The sequence below is a fragment of the Pinus tabuliformis genome, chromosome 6, assembly GCF_031772625.1.
Source record: "Pinus tabuliformis cultivar Carrire ecotype Pingquan chromosome 6, CPIR1, whole genome shotgun sequence".
NCBI classification, from domain to species: domain Eukaryota; kingdom Viridiplantae; phylum Streptophyta; class Pinopsida; order Pinales; family Pinaceae; genus Pinus; species Pinus tabuliformis.
In genome coordinates, this window is record NC_142292.1 from 425,953,023 (window position 1) to 425,979,828 (window position 26,806).

At 38.7% G+C, this 26,806-nt stretch overlaps 1 protein-coding gene across 1 annotated transcript in view; it reads right to left on the reverse strand.

The window, feature by feature from the left end:
• Positions 1-21,939, reverse strand: part of LOC149259123 (NAD(P)-linked oxidoreductase superfamily protein) — an 87,980-nt gene extending 66,041 nt beyond the window's left edge. The window contains exons 1-3 of the mRNA XM_089417556.1: positions 21,429-21,939; positions 16,784-17,012; positions 16,125-16,424 (exon numbers count right to left, since the gene is read on the reverse strand). Coding sequence (XP_089273682.1) covers positions 16,125-16,424; positions 16,784-17,012; positions 21,429-21,598 — 699 coding nt within the window. The 5' untranslated portion in view covers positions 21,599-21,939. The remainder of the gene's footprint in view (positions 1-16,124; positions 16,425-16,783; positions 17,013-21,428) is intronic.
• Positions 21,940-26,806: the final 4,867 nt, after the last annotated feature.

Genomic DNA, 26,806 nt, shown 5'->3' on the forward strand with positions numbered 1-26,806 from the left:
CCAACTCCTAAATGGCCAGTGCACTATCTGATACATGTAATATATGTGAAAATTCCTAAACCGAAATCCCTACTGCAGCAACTGCTGATATTTCTCCTATTTGTTAATTTCATTTAAACAAATTACTTGCTGTTTACTACGAGAAATATCAAAATACATACACTGCAGCCTTCACTTAATTAAATATAATGCGAAAACAAGAAACTGAGCAAGAAAGAAAATACAATACAAAGACACAGTTATTTTTGGACAAATGTCCCCGGAAAAACCCAATGCGAGAAAACCGGTGCAGCAGATGAGGGTTTCTTCATTATTCTTCAGCAAAAATCTCATGTACAAGATACAACCAGCAGAATAGAAGAGGATTCTCTGTGAGAAATTTTGCAGACACTTCTCGACGAGTTTCTGCGTCTCACTGCGTGAGAACTATGATGTCCCAGCGTCACACTGCCTCTGCACTATCCTCTGCATCACGCCCTTTGCATTGTCCTCCTTTTGCTCTGCGTCTTCTGCTCCTGACCTCCAGACTGATGTTGATACCCTCTCTCTCTCCCCTTCTCACCTGTAACTCTCACTTTGATTCAATTTTCTCTTGTCGAACTTCGACCAGTGAGAAAATCGATCTTACTCGGGTAACTGAGTATCTGCCTCTGGTGTATTTTCCAAATGCCCCTCGATGTCCTTATAATCTTTCAATTGAGAACCAACAACCTAGATTAGATTCTAATCAATGGCTCAAATCATTTGGACTCGATCTTCATCTTCTAGAAGTTACACCCACAGTTTAGATTAATACCATTAATTATTTTAATTTCCTAAGTTTAGACTTAGGGTCCCATTAAAAATAATTAATTATTTTAATAAAACTGTCTCCAGGTGGAATTTCCCAAAACAATTTCTAAGTATTATGGAATACATATGTCTAAGCCTCCCTGCAAAATTTGAGACTTAGAGCACATCTGATGCTACCAAAAATCAACAATATATGGAGATCAGAACAAAAACACACAACCAACTCCTCAATGGAAAATGTTGCTCCAAAAAACAACTCCTTAATGTTGCTCCAAAGATCACCCAAGAACCCCCTCAATGTTGCTCCAAAAACCAACTCCAACTGCTCACAAATGCAATGAGATAGTTGTGAGGAAATATGAGGGGGTTGGGTTACCTTATAGGCATGGGAGGGGTAGAGGGGCTAGGATTTAGTAAAACAAAAAAAACAAAAAAATGGAGTCCACAACCCATTTTTTTTCCCATCGCCGAGCAGGACCAATTTATATTGGGCTAAGCCAACTAGTCAATTCGGTAAAGGACCGGTCCCTGAACTTGTTTAAGAGCCTAGTTGGACTGGTGAGGAGTTCAAACTAGTCAACCAAGTCGAATCTAAATCAAACCGGCCTAGTTTAAAAACTATGGATGCAGCTAAAAGAGAGTTAAAAGCATAAGAAAGCCACAATGAAGAAAAAGATAAAGTGCAAACGATGGTTGAGACATTTGATTAGCAAGTGGGAAAAAACCTATCGTGAGCTCTACCCCCTCATTAGCCATCACCCAGTTCCTTGAGCACGTGATGCTCCATGTATAAAAGGAACTCTTATAATGTTCCTGTTACTACTCAATTTAGCAACGAACATCAACTAAGGTGACAATGGGTCCTTGTCCCATCGTTGCCACTTGATCTAGTAGTAGTCCCTTAGGAACGCCTCCTTGGACCCCGTATAGGGAGACCGAACCCCAAGGTGAAGACCCACCTACAACCCTGTATAAGATCCAATGTGTCTCCTCACCTTCCAACACAACAATTCATTAGTGCAATTGAGTAAATGAGCTTACAAATCATGGAACCAGGTGGATATTTCATAGTGGCATGCCTTTCCATAATGGGCTGTAGAATGTATAGGTGTCCCCAGGCGCAAGAAAGAGGTTAATCAAGGACCCTATTAAGTGGTTTCAACCTCCAATGGAGTAACAGGTCCATGGTAGATCCTTCAAATGGCAGGTGTCATGTGACATAATGATGGAACGGATTACAGCATCGGGGGGGTCTCTCAGCGACATGCCATGTTACAAGGGCAGCCATAATGAGGGAAGCCCACATATGGGTGTGTAGATGGAGGGAGCAATCATGGTGCATGAGTTACCCCAGCCTTTGTTTTTCCACCCTTCTTCATATGCCTTTTGCCTTTTATTGAATTTTTTTATAATTACTCGGGGCTCCAGGAAATAAGAACATGATGTGTAAGATATAACAGTGATTACCCCCTTAAGGTTGGGCAGTTTATCACCCACCAAGGGTTGGGGCAATCATGGGTTCCTTAATGATGGAGGGGGCTCATATAGGGGCGTTAGGAACCAAGGTGATGGCCATAATGATAGGGGGTAGAGGTCATGTTGGCTTTTGCTCACGCGTTGAATTTGTATGTCCCGACCATCTATTGCATTTTGACATTTGGTTATCTTCGCTATCTTTTCTTGGAACTTCTTGTTGCAATGTTGTGGATGAATATATTCTTCATTGTCTTGTAAGTGCCTTTTTAATATATATTTCTGAAATAACGATTGTCTAATGCATGGAATTTCTTTCTTATGTTTATTATTGTACCCTAATTCATGAGAAATTGTTTTAGGCCTTGATACTATTGGAAAATTTTGCATGTGTTACTCATAAAGATAATGAATGAATGAATGTTCCTAGGAGATCATTTGCATCCTTGAAAATCATAATATTTGCCATCGAAGTATAAATGTCTAAAGTTGTCCTATAGTTGCATTCATAGATAATGAAGTTCCTACTTTAGGCCTCCTTGAAGAGCAAAGGTGACAAAGTCAGGATCATTTTGACTCCAATCCTCCCAATAGCCAGGCACTGGTCTTAAATCCTAGTTTGATCACATCAATTTTCTTCTTTTCTTCCCCTCTCCCATTTTAGCCCTAACCCTAGAGGGTCTCCTAGGGCCTAGTGCGAATTGCATTAGGGTGGTCATCTTGAGGTGCAAATTGGCAAGCTACTGCGCTAGGGTTTTCTCTAAGTGCCCTCCAATTTTGAAGCAATTCCCGTGGTTAGATTTGGAGATATCCCAAGCCCTAGCTCCAATATCATTCTTTTACCCTAGGTTTCTTGGTTAGTGGCTTTTAAAGGGTCATTTACACTTTAAAACTCAAAGGAAGTTCATCTTTCGTTGGCCCTTCTTCTCATCCTTGCTTGACCTAGTCATATTGTTGATGATCATCTTGAACCCTAGGCCTTGCTTGGATCCTCTAGGTCTCTCTTGTGGTCCCAAACCTTTGCATGCTTGTTATCTCACAAACCCTAAGAGAGGTCCTTTCCCTTTTTCTAGGAATCCTTGATCTAGGTACATTCCTTGTGTTGAATACCCTTTCACCTAGTTCTAGGCCTCCTATCAATAAGCCTTTCTTGGAGAGCCCTTCTCTTACTTTTAAAGCAAGCAAGCCATTATTTGAGCCTCTCTTTTGAATGGGCTTTGGAAATCACAATGTAAATTGTTATTGACCTTATCATTCTAGTGATTTCCTTAATACCAGGACTCCTCCCATCGGTGAAAGTCCATAAAGAGCAAGGGGCATCGACTGATGTGTCAGTGGGTCCTTGTCCCATTGTTGTCACTTGATCTAGTAGTAGTCCCTTTGGAACCCCTCCTAAGACCCCTGCTAAATTTAGCAGTAACAATTCCAACCTCGATGAGTGATAAACCGACTCATTATAAAGGGGTATTAAATACTAAATCTCAAAAGGCAAGCTAGGGCTCCTAAGCTATACATCCAAATCAAAGCAAATAAAAAAGAAGTAAAAGGCGAAATAGAGGGGTGGAAAAAGCAGGCCAAGGAAACGAGTAATTCATTCCTCCACGATTGCTCCCTCCTTGCATCTTACATCTATACACTCATGATGTTGGACCACCATTAACTAGTCACTTCGCTATGGCACCCTACCCTGAAGCCATTCCCACTCCATTGATACCATTTCATACACACCAATGGATTAATGGGCTAACTTGGGACCTGTCACTTCCCCTTGGGGGCTAGAAACACCTAATAGGGTTATCCATCTAACCATCCCTAACATAAGGAGGTAACTTGTTTACAAGACTTAATCTAGTTAGATATTTGAAGGTGAGCTTTGTGTGAAGTATTATAATTTATTATGCCCCCAGCATTAGATATGGTCCACTATGATGCATCTATGGTTATTATACCTAATGATTGTTGAATTTCACTTGATCTTGAGAGGGTTTTGTCAGGTGGTTTCATCATAGCAGCAGATTCCTCTTAAGATGATTGCCCTACTTTCTCAGTAGCATTACAGAGGTCGTTTTTTCGAATCCAAAGAGAGAATATGACCTTATTGGGTTACCTATCCAGAGCAAACCATCGAGCTACTTGATGACCCCACATGATGCTTGACACTCTGAGGTACCCTTAGATGTCGAAACACTAAGCCCATGAAGTTTGGTATTGGAGATATTGATGATGTTCCCAATGGACCTAGGATGCCCCCAGGCTAGCCTACACTATTCGATGGGCATTTCTTCTTCTGAAGCCCGGATGATAGTGGTCATCCCTATGATGACATAAGAGGGCTTGCACATCACTTTTGAGCCCCAATGCTTCAGTGAGAGAGAGTGCCATGTCACCCCTCATTCCCTTTGGAGGGTGAAGTTGGGTGCCCCATGGATATGACGTCATGGTATGAAGGCACATTGGAGACATGTTCATGATCTAAGACCTACATCTTGGAGTATGTGTTGGAATTTCTAAGTCTAACACGTTAGAAACCCTTCATGCACTTTACTAATTTATTCCTACCTACTTGTTCTATTAATTAACAAGTTATTTACCATGTAAATACTGGAAATAAATACAAATGCAAGCTCAACACATTACAGGTCATCAACTTAAGGAAATAGAAACAAGCACACAAGTGACACCGTTGTTTTTGGACTAATGTCCCCGGAAAAACCCAATGCGGGAAAACTGGTGTAGCTATCTGAGGGTTTGATTTATTAAGCAATTTCAGAATACAATTTGAGTGCCAAATCCGGCTCACCCAACAGAGAAAAATCTCGGCAGTAGCACCTCTCTACTCGGAAGCAGATATTCCGGCTAAAACCCCGGATAAACACTTTGGCAACTCCGCAGCTCCTATCTGCCCCACGAAACCCCAGCGTCAGCCTCTTGGGACTGCGTCAGCCTCTCTTTGGCCCAGCGCTAGCCTAGCGTCACTCCGACTTGGCCTGCATCAACCTCTCTAGCGCTCTGCGTCACCCACGCTAGCCCTCTGAGCCACTGCACAGCTCTTGGTTGCCTCTGCGTGAACCCTTGGCTGCTTCTGCGTCCCTCAGACTACTGCGCTGATCCTCCCGATGTTATCTCTGCCTCTCTACTTTTGTATTCACTGCCCCTCAACTACAACTCTGATCACTCTCTCAACTTTCTCAACAAACCCAGCCCCAAAAAGTCGAAATCTTGATCTCTTGGTGTATTCTCCAAGTGACCCTCGAGCCTCCTCTTATAATTTTCTCGTTGACAAATCAACGGCCAAGATTAAGTCCCTAATCAATGACTAAGATTAGATCTGGCTTGATCCATGACCTTTGAACCATTCTAACACAGTTTTATATTAATTCACATTAATATTTTAATTTCCCTAAGTTTAGACTTTGGGACTCCATTAAAAATATTAATTATTTTAATATCTCCCAAACTGTTTAAAACCAGCCCAAACCCTTTCTGGGTATTGGAAATCTCATGTGTCTCCACCAATTTTTGCGGCTAGAGCACATCCGATGCTACCCCAAATCAACACTCTCTCTTAGCAAGGACTGTGCTCTAGTAATACTCCTCACTGAGCATCACTCTAATCATCCGGCATCGGTCCTTGTGCTGATGCTAGGCATGCTACGCAACATCCTCTGCACTACTGCATCCTATACTGCTACCCATGGCCCTGTCGCTGCCACTGCTACATCCATACTGCAACCCCTCTCATCATGCTGCATCATGCTGCTCATAGCACTACCACTGCTCACTGTTGCACTGCAACTCAGTTACTGAGAAGTAAGTAACTGATCTCCCAACTCTAACATCTCCGTTAGGCTAGAAACACTCTTGATGTTGAAGCTCTCTCTGTCACTGACAAGTGCTCCCTCTCTGACCTCTGCGTTGTTGCAACAACTCCATGCATCTTGCACCGTTGCACACCTCTCTGTGCCATCTTGAACTGGTGCAACACTGACGTGCCTCTCGCACTGTTGCAGCCTACTAGCGTCGCGTTGTCCTGGGAATCTAGCACTGTAGCTCCCTTTGTCGCTCCATCCGCGTTCGTCTCTACTGACATTGCCAGTACTGCTACTCCTCTTCGGGTCTCCCGTAGCAAGGTCTAATCCAAGAGGTTGGGTACCTCGAGGATCCTGCCCCTCATCGCCTATAGTCCTCCTAACTACAGCTCGATGTCTCCCCACTTCTGGCACTCATGGCACAATCATCATCTGTCTCCACTTCCTACTCTGCCCTTGTTGGCGCTGTCGTGGTCTCGGAGGCCTCTCCCTTACTCTTCTTCCTTGGACACTGGGTCGCATAATGACCCAGCTCCCCGCAGTGGAAGCATTTGACCTTAGAGAGGTCCTTCTTCTTTCATTTCTCCTACTTTCCCTCAGATGCTAGGGCAACATCCTCCTCCTCCTCCTTCTTGATTCTGATCCCCTTGCCGCTGCTTCCCGCCTTGCTCAGCCTTCTAATCTCTTCTTGGCGAAGAGCAGCCCACATTTCCTCCCAATCTGGAAGAGCAGCCCACATTTCCTCCCAATCTGGAAGGGTCGCCCTGCCCAGTATGCTCTGGACAAACACCTCCCAGTCTTCTAAGACTGCATTTAAGGTTGTTCTCACCATCAATTCTAGATTCGGCGTTGCCCCTATGGAAGTCAGTTGATCCTGGATCTCCTTCAATCGACCGAGGAATGGGTCGATCTGTTCTCCCTTCTGCATCTGGTATGATCGCAACTGATTTTCTAGTAGCATCTTCCTCTACATGGAAGTATGTTGATACAACTTGGTCAGGGCCTCCCACATCTCCTATGCCATGTTCTTCTCGGCAATATGTGGTACTATATGATCCTTGACCCTGTCAAGGATGATACTCTTAGCCCTCACCATTGCATCCTCGTACATGTCGTTATTAGTCGAGTCAACTGGGATAGCTATCGTCCTAAAGGCGAGGTGCTTGACACAATTCCTATCTAGTACGGATAAGATTCTGGCCTTCCAAACTACAAAATTTGAGGCTCCGTCTAGTATGTCCTGGTCTCTTACTCGGTGCAATGCCATTTCGCTGCTCCTCTACTTCCCTCCTGGAAGTTCTCGGTATGACTCCTCTGAGCCTCGACTTCCCTCCTGGAAACCCTTCGCCAATGTCGAGATGCCCCTCTCTAATCGTTTGTGCAACTGCAACACTGATCTCGATTCCTTGGCTAGAAATCCACCTCGGCAGCAACTCCCTCTACCTTGGCCTTGCCCTGTTAGATACTGTTCTGACTACAGTACCCCACCAGCTCCACTCTACAACTTACCCACAGCCTCCTAAACCCCAGTAAACTGAAGGTTAGAGCTCCTAGGCTCTGCACAATCCCGGCACTGGCAAATCAACCTCCTCAGCCAATTGCGCCAGCCCTCCTGGCCTCTGCGTAGCTTTGCGTGAGGTTGCCTTTGCCTCCCTCAGCCTCTGCGCTGCGTCTTCCTGGCTTAATCTTCCCCTTCCTTACTGCTACTTTGTTAGGAACAGCTTTTGTCACTCGAGACAGCTGCTTTCTGTTGTTGCTGCTCTGTTCGGCTAACGTCCTCAGTTCTCCTGTGATTTGCAACCACGCTCCAATACTATGTTGGAATTTCTAAGTCTGACAGATTAGAAACCCTTCATGCACTTTACTGATTTATTCCTACCTACTTGTTATGTTAATTAACAAGTTATTTACCATGTAAATACCGAAAATAAATACAAATGCATGCTCAACACATTACAGATCATCAACTGAAGGAAATAGAAACAAGCACACAAGTGACACCGTTGTTTTTGGACTAATGTCTCGGGAAAAACCCAATGCGGGAAAACTGGTGCAGCTATCTGAGGGTTTGACTTATTAAGCAGTTTCAGAATACAATCTAGGTGCCAAATCCAGCTCACCCAACAGAGAAAAATCTCGGCAGTAGCACCTCTCTACTCGCAAGCAAATATTCTGGCTGAAACCCCGGATAAACACTTTGGCAGCTCCACAGCTCCTATCTGCCCCACGAAACCCCAGCGTCAGCCTCTAGGGACTGCGTCGGCCTCTCTCTGGCCCAACATTAGCCCAGCGTCACTCCGAATTGGCCTGCGTCAGCCTCTCTGGCCCTCTGTGTCACCCACGCTGGCCCTCTGAGGCAATGCGCAGCTCCTGGCTACCTCTGCATGAGCCCTGGCTAGCTCTACGTGAACCCTTGGCTGCTTTTGCGTCCCTATCTCCGGCTATTGCGTTGGTCCTCCCAGTGCTATCTTTGCCTCTCTGCTTCTGTATTCACTGCCCCTCAGCTGCAACTCTGATCACTCTCTCAACTTTCTCAGCAAACCCAACCCCAGAAAGACGAAATCTTGATCTCTTGGTGTGTTCACCAAGTGACCCCCTCAAGCCTCCTCTTATACTTTTCTCATTGACAAATCAACGACTGAGATTAAGTCCCTAATCAACGACTAATATTAGATCTGGCTTGATCCATGACTTTTGGACCATTCTAACACTGTTATATTAATTCACATTAATATTTTAATTTCCCTAAGTTTAGACTTAGGTACTCCATTAAGAATATTAATTATTTTAATATCTCCCAAACTGTTTAGAATCTGCCCAAACCCTTTCTAGATATTGGAGATCTCATGTGCCTTAGCCTCTCCACCAATTTTCATGGCTAGAGCACATCCGATGCTACCCCAAATCAACAGTATGGAGCTCTCATTAGCTCACAAAGTCACATGACACTTATTTGTGGCATTTAGAGCTCATTTGGAGGATGATATCATGCTTGGGGAGGTTTTTATCCCACATGTGTGGCCATTTTTTTCCATTTTATGTTATGTTTTTGAGCTATGAGGTTGGCTTGTAACCTCTCTTTTGTAGAACACTCAAAGTAAACTTGTAATTAGGGTTTATTTACATGGATTATTGTAGAAATGAGTGGAATGAGTCTCATATAAATAGATACTACCCTCATTCATTTTGTCATCATCACAGATTTGATTCTTTTCCTTTCTAAGAGAGTGTGAGCTAGTCTTTTTCGCTATTATGGGAAAGATGTGATCTTTATTGGTGCAACATTTTTGTGGATGTGATTTTTGCATGGAAACATTATTCTGGAATTGAAAAAAGTGCCTTTTGTGGAGAATTTTGTAAGTTATTGTCTTATCATTGATATTTTGCATATTAAAAATTTAAATGAAGGTTTCTATTATGCCATGACTAAATGTTTAATTATTGTTGAAATCTTGCTTCATTGTTACATGTAAAATTGTTCTCTCTAAAGCCTATAGGGTAACTCTTAATGTGTAGACCCTATATTTAATTTCTTCCCTCACAGGAATAATAGTTATGGTTTTAAAAGTAGATACCCTAAGCATCTCCCCTTACTCCATGAAGGTCTTTCCATTGAAATTTTACCCTAAAGACTCCATTAAACCCTAGTAGGATAAGGCACTAGTTGTTAGCGTGTTGATCATCCATAAACTTTTATAAGACCATCTTCTTTTTGTCTCTCCTAGATGTCTAAGACAGTCGCTAGGGTTTCTAGTGTTGATTCATGCATCAAAATGAATTTTATGTGGATGAAAGTAGCTCATAAATTATGATTTGCATATATAAATTGTTAGAAGGCAAAATCTAGCATAATGCATGGTCATACCCTCCTAATTAGGGCTGACATCACCTCCTTTTGTTGTTTATGCATATCTAACAACCCTAGAAATGCATTTCCTTGCCTAATCCTAGCTTCTATTGGAAGATCTTTAATCCTTTGTTATTGAATATCATTTTAAAGATCTTTTCTTATGTTGTTATATAACATTGAATACTTTTTCACTGCATATTATCTAAACACTAACTTATAGTAGCCTCACTCTTGGTCTAAGCAAGGTACTTGAACCCTAGTATTGAAAATCTAGGTCATCTTAGGCCATGTCGATGACTTATCCAAAATAATAGACCTTTATTCCTTACCTTAAGCCATGGTATCTAAACATCCTTTAAGTGATTTGTGGAAGTCTCTCTTTTGGTTTAATTACACTAAAGAGCACAAGAAATGTTGTTGAGGTGACAATGGCAATCCTTCTCTTGTTGCCATAAGGTCTAGCCCTACCCAATGAGGCTTTGCATCAAGCCATCTAGATTTTGCAGCAGCGAGGCCTTTCTTTCAATTGTCTGAGAGGGGCACCAAAGGAGGCACTGATTGGTGTTGCATGCCTATGGTAATCCATACTTATCACTTTCCATCTTTCCTTGGTTTCATATCCCAATCTTCAGGGTGATTATATTATGTATGCCAGTATTAGTTTCATGTTTTCCTCATTCTTGAGTAAGGGCAGAAAACTTTACCCTAAGAGGTTCATACAGCAAAAAGAAAAGTAAAAGCATGATCCATAATGATAAAATGAAAAATATTGTCTAGGATAAAATAAAGTGTGTAAACGAAAGCCAAGCCTGAGCTCTAACCCCCCTCATTAGCCCTCACCCCATTCCTAGAAAATACATGAGCAAATCAAAATGAAAGGAACTTTGATAACTTTGATATCCCAACGCTAATGAACGATAAACTGCTTCATTTTTAAGGGGTAATTAATGCATAAATAAAGCTTGTAGCCCAAGCTATATAAGAAAAAAGGTGCACAAGAGGGATGGTAAAAATAAGTTGAGGAAAGGGGTAACTCAAGTCCCACAATTGCTCCCTCTTCACATTATAACACTCAAGAGTGATGGTATTTCATAACTAGTACACAAATAGTGGCATCTTCCATGAAGTAAACCCCCACAATACCACTATTCACTTGCACCTGTTAATTGATGAGTTTGCCTGGGAACTGTTCTTCCCCTTGAGGTTGGAAACACCTAATGGGGCCTCTAGATAAACCTCTCATATCTAAGCATAGTAACTTGTTTACAAACCCTAAGATAGAAAGACATTTGAAGATGATGCTTGTGTGAAAAAATTTTGTGCCTTTGCATTAAATATGGTCCATTGTGATACTTTTATGGTTTCTTTAACTACGATGATGATCTCACTTGATTTTGAGGGCATGTTTCAGATGTCTTCTCCTAGGTACAGTTGTTATCCCTTGAGGGATTGATTGAGACTTCTCTACAACTTCAGAGAGAACATCTAACCCTGCTCGATGACCCTTTACGACATCAATGCCAGGACGTTGACCACTTGAGAACATTGACCTTAGGATGGATCCAACATTGATGGTCACCTTCTCTTGTCCTTCTAAATCTTGAAACATTGCTCAATGAGGCCAGGATGTTGCCAAGAAGGATGATGTATCCCAGGGACCATAGGACACCCCCAAGCTAGCCTTGAACATTCTTGATGGGCGTTTCCATATTCCTAGACCTCTGAAAGAGATGGTACACCTTTCTTCATGATGACGCCATGCCTGAACCTTGTGATGTCACCCTCATAAGGTCTAGAGTGATCACATGTTTTAAAACTCCGACTCCAACTCGGAAACGGCCGAGGGTTGACTCCAACTCCGACTCGGTATTGACTCAGCCGGTTTGATTTCAATGACTCAGTCATTGTAAAAAATACATTTAATATTTATTTTTGTATAAAAACAGAATTTTAAAGATTTTCATTCATGTTTCCAAACACAAAGTTTTAGAATATAGAGAGAAGACAACATATGATCAAAGTAGGCTCATGAATATAACCATTATATCAAAATGGCACCAAGTGCATTGTCCAATACAAAGTTCATACTTAGCCACCAATGCGAGGATTCTTTTCTGCCTCAGCCTAAAGACAATCACTAGACTACAACAACAATAATACCAATTCTCTGCCCCTAATGAAGTCTCAAAACCCTTGATTAAATTCTGGTCAAGCTCTAGAACAATCAAAGGTAAATATGTATTTATTAGTCCATTGCCAAAATGTTTGCCTTTTTAAAAACATTGTATGGCTCAATGCATTGTTTCAATTTTCTAATTCATGCCACTAGGATAACCATACTTTGGTCTTGGAATTTTCAAAACTTTCTAACAGTGATAGATTATTTTAGGGCTATAAATATGCAATAAACAACAACCCAACCATTGATATGTAGGAGGCGAACAACTTTTGACAAATCTGCTTCAGGATTTTTGTCAAAGATCCTAGTTGGCCGAGTTGTTACCGCGTCGGCCGAGTCATTACCGAGTCGACCGAGTCAATGACTGGCTCGGTAATAACTCGGCCAGCCATTTCGTTTCGGCCACCGAGTCGACCTAGCGAAGTATTGGCTCGGTCTGACTCGGCCGAATCGGAGTCGACTCGGTTTCTTTTAAAACAAATTGTGGGCTTAGCTAATGGATATATCTTAATGTGGAGGTTTTGCTTGATGATTGGATACCTTCTTGATGAGGAGATGGCTTTGAGTGAGGAGTGCTCATATGACCCATTCGTAGCACCTTGTTTATGGATATCTTCACTTTTAAAGGATGATATCACTCTTGGAGGTCCTTTTACTCACACGTGGGTTAAAACTTCAAAGGAAGGAGGCTGATTGTTATGTTTTATCATTGAGAGTTATTTTAGGCTGGCTTGTGACCTACATAACTTGTAAACACTTAAAATATTATTTTTTGGGCTTTTAGTCTAATTTTGCCCTAACTCAACTTGGTTGCCCTCATATAACGAGAGGGAAGTTGATTTAGGAGGATCATTGTCACGCACGCTTATTTATTTCTCTTGTGAGAAACTAGTTGCTCTTGTCTCTTAGACACAATGGATCACTAAAGATAGTGAATTGTCTTGGGAAGGATAAAATTACTTTGATTGATGAAGAGATGCTACTGTGAATTGTGCTACTTTATCATGAGTATCTTCTTCCATTCTGCAATGTTGTAGAATTAAGATTTCTATGAAGTTTTCATAATATGTTGAATATTTTATGGCTCTAAAATGTCCTTTGCAAGATTTATTACCTAGTATCTATCAAGGAAACTTAGAATAACATTTTTTTACCTTAAATCTCCAATTGATTGGAAATCACTAGGGTTTGATTGGAAGGCCCCCTTTCTCTTACTCACTTCAACCAAGGTCTTCCACCTTTGATCTCACCTTTTTTTGACTCCATATACCCAATATTGATAAGGCACTAGTCTTTGTTTGTCAATCTTCAAAATTTTATATCTTTTTCTTCTTTTTCATGGTAAACTAGTGTTATGTTACAGCAAAATCTGCATTTAATAGCATAAAAATACCTGATTCATTATTGTCCTAGGGTTAGGCTTTGTATATCTTAAATTGCAAAAAGAAAAATATCATTTTTACGCTTTTTCAGACATTGAAAAGTTGTAATCTTTTCGATTGTTTGCCCATCAAATAGAATTTGATAGTTCATTGTTTATCATTTTCAGTGAGTTGTTTTGTTACTGCTGTCATAAATTTGCATGTTGAAAATTGTCCTCATCCTACACCCTAATTTATAACAGCAATCTTTTAATTCAAAGTGGCATGTGTTTGGAATCTATCTAAGCATCTCCAAGACTTATCTTAGTGCTCTAGACTTAGCCATAGGTTCTTTGAACTCACTACCCTATTTCAGCTGGAGCCCTACCTTATTGAATATCATTATGAGGTGTTTATTTAGCAGTGTCTTTGGCGGGTATTTAGCCTAGAAATCCTTGGGTTACTTAATCTTTGAGACCTGTTGGGGAAGCCTCATTAAAGAGTATTTAGCCTAGAACTCCTTGGGTTACTTAATCTCTGAGATCTGTTGGGGAAACCTCCCTTGTGGGGATACAATCCATCCACAGAACAACGGGGGAACAACCACTAAGGTGACAGTAGTGGTTGATCCCATTGTTGCACTTAGAGCACTAGATTTTGTGGGAACAAGTACCAATATGTTGAAAAATGTAACTAGGTTCAGTCTTCATAATTGTACTTGTCAAAAGAAATTTTATTATTAAAAAAATGACTTATTAAAGCATGGGTTTCATGCTTGGGTCAACGTTTTCTAGGTCAAATCCTCCATTGAAGGCTTCTAGGTTTTGTCTTCAGTCATTAGAGTCATTGTCATTTTTATTATACCCTTTTTGGGCTTTCATATCATGTAAAAAGAATTATTTTTGAGTCAAAAAAGTTATTTGTCACCTCCACACCAAGTCGGCCCTGTCCCCATGAAGTTGACCTACATTGGGGCAATTCGACCCAGCAGAAAGGCTATATATAGAGAGGCAATTCAGCCTATTCGGAGCATTTATCTAACAAGTTCGATCTTCAAGGAAGAGAGGCAGAAAAAAGAGAGAAGTAGCTAGAGAAGGACGAAATTTGTTGGGAAGACCTAATTCGAGTTTTTGGGCCATCTATCTCTCACACATGCAAAGTTTCTGGGCAGTTACTGGGGCCGAAATTTTGGACTGAAGCTATTGTTGGGGAGCTGTCACTTGGAAGCTTTGTCAAGAATCATCTATTGAAGGGAAGGGCTGACTTGGTGGTTGGAGGAGGTCTTTGTCTAGGTCTAAGAAGTCAAGAATCATCTATTGAAGGGAAGGGCTGACTTGGTGGTTTGGAGGAGGTCTTTGTCTAGGTCTTTGTCTAGGTCTAGGTCTTTGTCTAGGTCTAAGAAGTCAGGTCTAGGTCATCTTGATTTGAATCTATTGAAGGAAGAGTTTGACTAGGTTTTTCCTAGCTGAGAGCCTACATCTTTGGTTTCTTGTTCTTATGATCTTCATATACACATAATTTGGTAATTGCTTGATGAAAGATAAACTAATAAAGAAGTAAAAGAAGCCAACATAATTCAAAAGTAATTATCAAGAAAGAGAAATCAAACCCTAATTCCTAGAAGCCTTGATTTCTCAACACAATGGAGGCTTTGTCAAGAATCATCTATTGAAGGGAAGGATTGACTTGGTGGTTGGAGGAGGTCTTTGTCTAGGTATAAGAAGTCTGGAAGTGTCTCATCTTGATTTGAATCTATTGAAGGAAGAGTTTGACTGGGTTTTTCCTGGCTGAGTGCCTACATCTTTGGTTTCTTGTTCTTATGATCTTCATATACACATAATTTGGTAATTGCTTGATGAAAGATAAACTAATAAAGAAGTAAAAGAAGCCAAAATAATTCACAAGTAATTATCAAGAAAGAGAAATCAAACCCTAATTCCTAGAAGCCTTGATTTCTCAACACAATACACAGTGCTGCTACAATGAATTTAAAACTTTGGGACCACTTATGCTACAAGGATCTATGAAGCCACATGTATTTCTGATATACAATTTTTTCTTATTTTTGGAGAAATGCATCTTATGGAATCTCATTGGTTATGCAGTTGTGCTATGAGGGGCATATCTAAGTCACCCTGGACTTGCACCTGGCCTTATCTGCACCCACTTGAGGGGTTTTGAACCTGGGTCTCTGCATTAATATAAGTCCAATTGCCAAACAGTTTGGGTTGGTATATTTAAACTAGTCTATGTGGTAGCCAAATATGAGCATCAGAAAAAGATAGTTGACTAGATAACAGTGACACTGGATAGTGGAACTAACCATAAAATCCAGGGTAAACATTAAAAAAAATAAAGTTTAATGAATAAAATGCCCAGTGGAAATAACCATAGTGCTATTAGAAATTCATGTCAAAAGTTAATACCGTTGAGGTGATTTTTGATATTAAAAGTCTGCCCCTTTGAGTAGTCTCGTGTTTTGGACAGGAAGTTGTAAAACATACAAAAACCATAAAGATTAACGAAAACAAACACGATCTCAAGAAACCCATTTTCAAATGTTTAAAAAATAGCACACTCAAAAACATAACCTGAGTTATGTGGGAAAACCCTGTAAAAAGACCACTAAGATCCCACGTAGCATGGAACTCGATGTTTACCTTTAGCTCTGAGGGTGCAGGATGCCATTCTGGAGGTCCATTCTCAGTAAGGAGGCCCATTGACAGAGGAGAAGCAGTGATGACTCCAACACCCTTGCTCTTCAAGTAAGGCAATAAATCCTCCAGTGAAGTGTCATTAATGCTATAATGACAGTATGACAGTATCACGTCCACTGAGCCAGGCGGGACTCTGTCAAGCACATAGGTGAAAACATAGAGAGGGAGACCAGTAATACCAATGTATCGAATCTTTCCCGTCTCCTTCAGCTTTTGAAGTGCTGGAATCGTTTCATTGACAATCTGTGCACACAAAGCTCCACAAGTAAAACCAACATTATTCAACTTGGCATTTCAGATTGCAGGCTAAATGTTAATGGGAGTATAATCTATATCTGAATCCCAAAAATGTGTATAATAAAAAACAACACGAAATAAACATTCCTATGTGATCCAACATACTTACAACAAAATTAGCTAATGGAAGTATAATCTATATCTGAATCCCCAAAATGTGTATAATAAAAAACAACATGAAATAAGCATTCGATGTGATCCAACATACTAACAACAAAATTAGCTGTTGGCAATTGACCCAGCTGGGCATCACAGCGGAATCGGAAACATATAGACTCAGAAAAATGGTGTCTAATTAGTGATACCTGGTCAAGTGAGCCAAACTCAATATCATGACATTGCAAAATGTCGACATAGTCAAGGTTCAACCTTGCCAAGCTCTCATCTATACTTTGTGTTACTCGTTCAGCACTAAAGTCAAAACCTTCTGCATATCGGCCACACTTTGTTGAAACTATATACTGATCTCTAGGCACCATTAGAGTCTTCAAGGCTTTTCCCAGCATCTTTTCAGATAAAGTGCCTCCATAGTAACTGCAATAAAATAAAATAACAAGCAAACAACTGAAATGACCCCTTTATTCCACAATCAAGCCTGCGTCAGAAAAAACTCCTAGCCTGCCTTATTTGCCTCTCAGACTTTTGAAATAACGATGGGTTAAGCACAAATCTTTAAAAAAACTTTTGATTCCACGATTGACCCTTTCAACACTGATGTAAAACTAAACAAAAACAGTGGGGTTGATTGGTTCATATGAAAAACTAGGTTATTACACTTTACAAATATTTTGAGTACAATTAAAGAACACAATTGTTATGATCCATTTACCACTCAAGCAAAATCAAAAGAAAACCAGCTAATTTCACTAACTTTCAACTTAAATTGAAGAATGGGATCCTTCTTCAACCGTATGTCTGAAGTTATATTCTCGTCCTATGCTAGTGTTAGATAAGATCCAACACCAGCTTAGCTGCCTTGAAAATCCAGTACATTGGATCCTTATCCAATTCCAGCCTATTCTGATATGATTTTGTCAATGAGGTAAATTTTACAGTCAAAGTAAGAGGCTGATCAATTGTCCAGATGGACAACTTACCATGGAGGTAGTGTACAGCATTAGCACCTGCATTGTGGGTAGGTGCATGAGTTTCAAAATGTTCTTGCACCTAGGCAAGTGAAGTGCATTCTACAGCCTGGTATAAATGAGATGTGTAATGTGGGTAATGCTTATAAATCAAAATGAAAAAAAAACAAGTGGCATCCACATAAAAAGAAAATAAAAACATAAACAGAATTTTAATTACTACAATGTGCACATACATACATACATATAAAAGAAAATCATATATATCTATGGATGGATGTATGTATCTATCCATACATACATACATACATCCATCCATATATATATATGGACATTATCAAAATCTATTGGAAAAACATGACAAAAAACTTCTATGGCTGCTCTAATCTCATAGGGTTCTGAGCTCTTCTCCTGCTTATGTGAACCATTTCTTTTTCATTTTGATTTATAAGCATTACCCACGTTACACATCTCATGCATACCAGGCTGTAGAATGCACTCCCATATATATGTATATATAATTGCATTGAGAAAAGTTGGGTTGTTTTACCACTTGAAAATGCAAGTTCACTTTGCATTTTCAAAGATATTATTTCAGCAGCACTAGACCAGAAGACGTGAACTTTGAAAGCTTGGTACAAGTCATTGGTTCAAGCATTACCTTGCTTATCATGCATGGAGAGATAGTGATGGAATCCATGTGATTTCCTTTTCGTTCATATGTTTGGAGGCGTGTTTCATTTTTGAGTTCACATATGAGGCACTATTGCACATATTGTCGCAGTTCATCATTTGGGGCAGTTGTCTACATATTTTTAAGTACATGTCTCCATTGAAGATACCTTCAAGGTGACTTCACTGTTCTCAAGGCATGCACTACATATTTGCAGGTATTTCTCACCATTGAGGTCCCTTCAAGGTGTCATTTCACATTGGCCAATGCATTTTTATATATTGGAAGTCATGTTTCACCATTGGAGGGTAAAGTGAACCTTTTGGCACACTTCATAAGCATGTTTGAACTTTGCACCTATCTAGAGGAACACCCACATTATGAGAAAACATTAGGGAGTTTTAAGTTATACTTGAAGGTTGAATGTACAAGAATAGAGAAGCACCCCACCTTTGGGCATCAAATGGCATATTTCGTCGTGAAGCGTGATTCCAAGACCTCTTCTACACCCTTATTCAAAGCACAAATTCCAAGAAAGGAGCACCTAGTTTATGGATATGACATGTGGCATTGTAGCATCTTCTAGAAGGTCAAATGCCCATCTTCATAGGAACACCCTTCAATAAAGGAAGTTATGACAATGATTCTTGATCCCTTCTTGGAGGATGCCCTGCATAAGAAGCTGCCATTTGGCACATGGTACAATTTGACATGAAACCAAGTCAAGATCCATCATTTATTGGGGGTATCCTTCAATGGAGATTATGTTGTAGCATATTTTATGGATGTGAAAAGGAAAATATGCACACCTAGAAGAGCCCCCTCTATAGGGAGGCAACACGTGGCAACAAGGACATATTCAAACCCTTCTTTTGACCCTAATGAGAAGTGCCTTACTTCAAGGATAGACTTTTTCATGGTAGTTTATTATTACTTCCTAGAAGAAAAGATCGAACTATAACCCTCTAGAGGATGCTCGAATCTCTACGCAATATTCTGTTGGACAGTTGTTGAGGAGAGAAGCTATAAGAGGAAAACTCCTCTCACTTGCTAGTTAGAAGTTCAAGAAGAGGAAAACCACCTCAAGACCAATTATAATGTTTTTTGCAGGCAAGGGAGGAAGGGCTCAACAAGTTGGAGCTTCCATCTTTTTTCTCATGGATCTTGTACTTATTTAAGGTTAACATTGATGTACTTCTGCCATATCTTTTTGTAAAGGGCTGTTTTGACTTATCATAGCTGGTTGTTCTTCACTCGAGGAGGAATCTGAAGTGTGGTCTCTGCACCCTCTTCACTTCATCTGATATAAGATTTGACTGATGATGTATTAAGGGGTTGTTCATTCGATAGAAGGTTCTCTCATTTACTCTAATCCCATCTTTGATATCTTGTATAGCTGCAAGAAGTTTATGAAAGTCTTTTATCTTTGTTGAGGATTTCACATCGTTCTTACATATATATAATCTGTTCTTGACTGATAATATCTGTTGTTTGATGCTTTTATCACATCTTTTTCATCCACTTTCAAGTTCCATCTGTTGCCTAGACTCCATAGACCAAGGACAAGGCACTAGGTCTTGCTTGGCTTCACACTTTATATCTTGACAAATCTGGTTATTAATGCAGCATTTAAATGACAGATCTCTAGTCTTATTAAGGAAGAGGAGAGCCGGCCCAAAGTGAGGATGATCATTGAGGTGACAATAGGTAATATCTTCGAGTTTCCCTAGGGTTTGTACTTGATGATTGCACTTGACTTTTGAAATGCAGATTTTACAGATAAAAGTGAGATATACATCAATTTTATATAAAGCTTATAGAATTATAAAAAAAATTGCAGCATTTAAATGACAGAATTGTAGTCTTATTAAGGATTCCCCTTGTACCATGAGGATGATCATTGAGGTGACACCAGGTGATGTCCTCAAGTTGCCCTGGGGTTTGTACTTGCTGATTGCACTTGACTTTGGAAATGCAAACTTTAGAGGAGGAGGAGAAGAAGGAGGAGGAGGAGAAGAGGAGGAGGACGAGAAGGTGGTAAACACCATAATAGTTTTATATAGAGAGAGAGAGTTCACCATAATAGTTTTATATATAGAGAGATTTAAGCCTATATATATCTTAACCCTAATCTTTTAAAGCAGAGAGACGTTTGTAGAAGGAGGTAAACACCATAATAGTTGTATATAGAGACAGAGTTCACCATAATAGTTTTATATATAGAGAGAGTTGAGCCTCGATATATCTTAACCCTAATCTTTTAAAGCAGAGAGACGTTTGTGCCTTGGGTGCTTTTATCCCTCTGGATAAAAGAATCAGGGTAAAAGAATCAGGTTAAGCTGGATGTAGGCTGATGCATTCAATTCCCATTAGATATCATTACTCACGTGCTGATTCTTTTCTCAGAATTGGGGTATTGGATATTGGGAAGCGTGGGAAAATATAACATCAACTGCGGGGAAACTGTGTGTAGAGGCCTGTACGACGTGGGCAGGATGGCAGGAGGAAGGTTGCTGTGGCAGTTGTTTTCAGATGACATATCTTTGCGATTGTCCTGCCCAATTACTCTTCAAATGCTAGACTACTTTCTTTGCAGCCCGGCAGACTGTTGGCTTTCAACAATATGTGCAATGTTGTACCCCGAAGCCTGAATCTCCTCTTCGAAGCTCCAGGAATTCCATCGTAGAAGATCCTTGAATGACCTTTCCGTAAACAAGCAAAAACATTAGTTATCCAATTTGTAACCTCTGATGCCTATGGGTAAATACCAGAACTAGGTTTTTATAGGCTTGAGCTAGTGTACTCTCCATTCGACAAGTCTTATTACAAAGCCTTTGTAATTACCACTTGGATTCAATAGCAACTTGACAAGCCCAAGATGGAGAGTTAACTTGGTGTAAAACTAGGCACTAACTTGTTTGGCTTATTAAAATATCAGGGAGCGAAAACTCAAGAAAACGAAGGAACTAGTCCTGTTACCTCTACTGTACTATGCAAAAGTTTTTGTTACAAAACTAAGAGGTGCCAAGCGCTTAATAGACAATACCTTGAGGAAGAGCTGAAGAATATGAAACAAGTGGGCTGACCTATTAACTTCAGCAGAAAATAATAGCAGTTCATCCTACTCCTTAACTTCAATTAAGAATAACGATTTGCTGATCAATTCACCAAATAGTCATTCATTGAACTTACGGTGATGTGTCGAAGAAGTTGATTCCCAAACGAAAAGCTTCATGAACCGAAGCAATGGCGTCTTCTTCTTTCACATTTCCAAATACGTTTCCGAGGGGAGATGCTCCAAATCCCAAGGAGCTGACCTTCAGTCCAGTGTTGCCCACCCCTCTCACACCAATAGCTGCCATTAATTACACACGATAAAATTTTCAGATCTGAAAGACAAAGAAGACTGTATATATGTGTGAACGAGTGCAAAGATTATGCATTTCAGGAGATGATCCCATTTTGTTCTGCACCGTGTCGGAAATGCTTCACACTCAGCGTGCTAATATTTTTTTCAATTTTGAAAGAAAAGCATAAGCCATTCTGACCACAAATACCCTTTTTTAACTTCGTGAAATCAGAATCTTGTCTCTCAATTTGGGGATTGGATGACGTTGCTGTCGATGCTCTCCCAGAGGGACATTTCTTTCACAAAATATGCCTTTTACGCTTTGTAAATGTACAGGTTGGCGACCCAGATGAACCAAGATGAATGAAACTAAACGACTGACTCACCAACATTTATAATACTTTTACGAAATATTTTATATAAGATAATGAATTTGGATAACTTGTTTCAATCACAATGGCAAAGTTACTTAAACCATATTAATAAAGAAATATATGTATAAAAAAAATTAACCTGTTAAGTATTCTTGCGGATTACTTTAATTTAACACATAATTATTTTACTTTAAAAAAATTCAATCACAATGACAGAGTTACTTAAACCATATTAATAAAGAAAAATATGTATAAGATAGTTTTTTAAAATCTGTGTTAGTTTCTGGTTAAATACTTTAATTTAACACTCTTTTTTATTAAAAAAAAAAACATTTTAAGAAAATTTCATTTGTTAATTTTAATATAATTTTAATGGTCGTTGTTTTAGGTTAGTGTAAAAGTTTTATCTATTAAAATATATATATTTTAATTTTGCATTTTTTTTATTAAAAAAGAAAACATTTTAAAAAAATTTCATTTGTTAATTTTAATATAATTTTAATGGTCGTTGTTTTAGGTTAGTGTAAAAGTTTTATCTATTAAAATATATATATTTTAATTTTGCTTATTTTTTTATTAAAAAAGAAAACATTTTAAAAAAATTTCATTTGTTAATTTTAATATAATTTTAATGGTCGTTGTTTTAGGTTAGTGTAAAAGTTTTATCTATTAAAATATATATATTTTAATTTTGCATTTATTAAGATGTAAAAAAAAATTATGGTATATATTAAGTTTTTATATATTTATTAATTAAATTTAAATAGAAATTTTAATATAGTGTTGTGTAGTTATGATATGTTTTAGAGTTTTCTGACAATAATCCAACATAAATATGTTTCAGAGTTTTCCAATAATAATTCAACATAATGAAATTTTGATCTTTTATTGTTTAAAATATGTTTTTGATTGTATATATGGGTGTAGGATTTTGAAAAATCTATAGGAAAATTTTGTAATTCCAATAAATTTGTACTAGATTTTGGGCAAATTTCATTGAAAAATATGTTGGGAAAACCTTCAAAATGTATAATATATATACAAAAATTTCAATTTAGGCTTTGTCTAACTATTACAAGTTTTGGAGTTTTTAGGTTAAAAGAAAACAAACAATTGTTTACAAATTAATTGTAGAGCATCTTGTAATTCCAACAGATCCTTACAAGACTCTCGAATATAAAAATATTATAAAGATGAATCATTATTATTTAAATTCATTTTAATATGATATGCATATTATAAATTATTATTATTATTTGGTTTATTGCTTCATCCAACGTATCATAACAACATTTTTCCAATACTCAAGTGTAAAGTACTTCTAAATATAATAATAATTTTTACATAAAATTTATAAACAAGATTCTCTTATTTTAATGATACATATATTTTAAAATTAATAAATATGTAAAGTTATTATATTTTGATGACTTATTTATATTTTCAAGTTAATAAAAAACACTTTGCACAAAAATAATCATAAAAAAAATTATTATTGTGCCAAGAAGCCTTCTTAAGCCAAATATGAAAGAGATGTTGCAATGTCTTTTCCTATCTTGTCTTGTTATACAAATATTTTGTCTTAGTCAAATTACATAAAAATAAAATTTAGATAAAATAGTCAATTTACCATTTTAAGCTCCAGTTTTTTACAACCCATAACTTTTCTCATGGTATTCTTAACCCATGGCTTCTCCATGGTATTCTTCTCTCTAATGTAGCTTATTTAAAGGTACAAAATTCTAACTAATTTTTCTTTTTGCAAAGAGAAAGATTTGATTAGGACTTTGAGTGATATTTACCAATCCAAAACAAAAATTCAAATGATGTGAGGAGGCCTACAACATTGAAGGTTTCTAATTAATTATTTGAATTTACCATTGTCATAGTGAGAAGATTATTTGTGGGAAGCTCTCAGTAATGAACATCTTGTCTACACGGAAACTCTTCCCACCATTTACACTGTGAATGATCTTCACCTTCAAATGTTGCAAAGCTTCTCAAGTAAACTTTCTTCAAGTGAAGCCATAATTCTCAGTTCTCCAAGCAAAACCCTAATTCTCAGTTCTTCAAGCAAAACCATAATTCTTAGAGTTTGGAAATTAATATATTGGTATGAATTTGTTCATAATGGACAATGGGTAATATCTTCATTTTTCTTTTAATTAAATTATGGTTTGTTCTCTTAGAATATTATTTAAGATATTATAATTCAAGGAGAAGTCATTACTTAAAAAAGGTTTATTTAATTTTGTGTATTTAAATATTAATTTAATTGTGATCTCCATTAGTTCTTGCAATTTTAACAATAAGTAAAATATATATAGATATACATATGCCTAAGTATGATGAAATCCCTAAAACTATTCTATTTAGCCTATGCCCAAAATCAAGGTTTCAAATATTTTATGAAATGGTGCCACAACTGTAGCATTTTTAAAGAATTTTTTTAATAATTTTTATTTTGCAATTTTTTATTAATTAAAATTATTTACAATGAATTTTCTATATTTTAATATTTAAAATATAAAATAACTTATTTTAACTTATGTTTTATTTTACCCCGGATGCGGGTGAAAGGACGTGTGGCAGTGAGGAGCCACATGCTAGCCATGTGCTGCCTCAAGCTTAAGGCTGGCATTCAATTCGATTTTCGCCGCCGAGGAATAAGTGTACAGGTGAACATCAACTATTATTCAATGCAGTGTCCGGTTAATTGGTGCGACTGCAAAACGTAGTTATGGCGAACAGGTCTCGAGGGAATGATGCAGAGTTTAAAAAAGGTGGTGGAATGGAGCTGGTTCACGCTCAGTATTTGGGTTATGAAGTTCAGGCTCCTGCATGTGTTATTGTTCTCCAGGCTACAGCTCTTGCTGTTAAAGCCATCTTCCAATGTGCTGAGGGTCGTCTCAAGCCCAGAAAGTCTGTTGGGTGTTGTCTCTGGTCTGTTGGGTGCCGTCTCAAGTCTGTTGGGCGCCGACTCAATTCTGTTGGGTGCCGTTTCAAGTCTGGAAGGTCTTCTTACCCAGCTTTGCTCCACTCCCCCGGTGCTCTTGCAAAGATGGTCAGACCCCGACAGAGATTGCTCAGCCGTCGAGGTTCTGCCCGGGGAGGGTCTTCTCGTCCTCCAGTCACAGAGCCCCAACTCCACTGTTGCCGCTGTCATTGCCATAGAATTGCTGAGGCCAATCCCCTCCAGACAAGCCAATTCATGGACTCCAGTAGCCCAAACTCTGATCCGGAACCTTTGCCTGCCTTCGGTTCTGCCATCTTCACCTTCTGCAGCTCTATGGACAAACCCCGCATCAATGCACACGTTTCGGTTCTATTCCTTGAGGAATCTCAGGACGGTGACGGAGGTCCGCGCAGCAAGGGGAAGCACCCAGGTGGAAGCTCAGAGGACGTCAAGGAGAGGCCAGCGGTGGCTCCCGAGCAAGCTCCTAACCGCCCTCAGGCTCAGGAGGCGTCGACTTCCAAGGAGGTCAATGTCGAAGAATGGGACTCCTTTCCCACTGCAGAAGAAAGAGAGAAGTATGGATGGTGCAGGGTGGTCGAGGAGGAGCCGGACGAATAGCCATCCATTGGTTCAGATTCTCTTCCTCCATAGCTGCTCAGGTCCTGTTTTGGTTTTATGTCTATGTCTTTTTGGTTTAAAGTCTGCTCTTGCTATGTCTGTATGGCCCGAAAGGGAATTCGCTAAAGGTCTTTTGATGCCCCTGCGAGGGATGAACACTTTTGGTCCAGTGCCCCTGCGCGGGATGTCTATGTTTGGTTTGGATGCACTGTCTTAGGTAGTTTTGCTTAGACGTGGTGCCCCTGCGAGGGTTGTTTTTTGAGAAATCCTGGTCCAAAGAGCCACAGTTGGCCTTGGGTAAACTGACTCTGTGAATGTAATGTTTTCCTTGTTCCTGTAAATAATAGAATAGAATAGTTTTATCGAGAAAAAAAAAAAAAAAAAAAAAAACTTATGTTTTATTTTAATACTTTATTTACTAAAAGCTCCATGACAAAAATGAATTTATCATCTTTATTGTCAAAAGATTATTTGTAAGAAGCTCTTAGTAATGAACATATCATCAACCCATAAACTATTTCCACCATTGTTTTCCACTGTGGAGTATCTCTGCCTTCATCTTGAAGCTTCTCCAAGCATTCTTCACGTGAAACCCTAATTATCATAAACTAATATATCGTATATCAATTCTCTCATAATGATACTTACATTAGTAAGAATGTTGGATACTGTAATATGTTGATTTTTTTTAATTAAATTATGAGTTGTTCTCTTGGAATATTGTTTAAGATATTATAATTCAAGGAGAAGTCATTATTGAGAAAAAGTTTATTTAATTTTGTGTGTTTAGACATTAATTTAATTATGAGGATTGTTCCTACAATTTTAATAAGAAGTAAATTTAGTTAAATAATATACTCAAAAAAGGTTTCCATTATTCTCCTTCATCCCCTTGTTTTTGCTACTCCTCCTACTTCATTTTGCAACTTCTTGCAAAGTGGCCACATCCATGGTAAACTTTGCATTTAAAAGGAAGTTAAAACTATCCATATTGTTAAAAAAATATAGTAAAAATTAGTCAATTTGACTTTAGCATTAATCAAATTGAGTAAATCAAATTTCCACGCCAACGAGACAACTTAGACGCAGTTAACTAGTGTGACATGGCTCTTGTCACTTAGTTAGCTCAGTAAATTCGAGTTATTGGGCTTGGAGTTCAGTCATGCATGTGTGATTGCTAAATTTTAGCAATCTAGTTCGATTATTTTCAATTGTATTCAGTTAATTGGCCTCTAACTATTGATAGAGTCAGTGGAAGGTCAGTTGAGCAGTG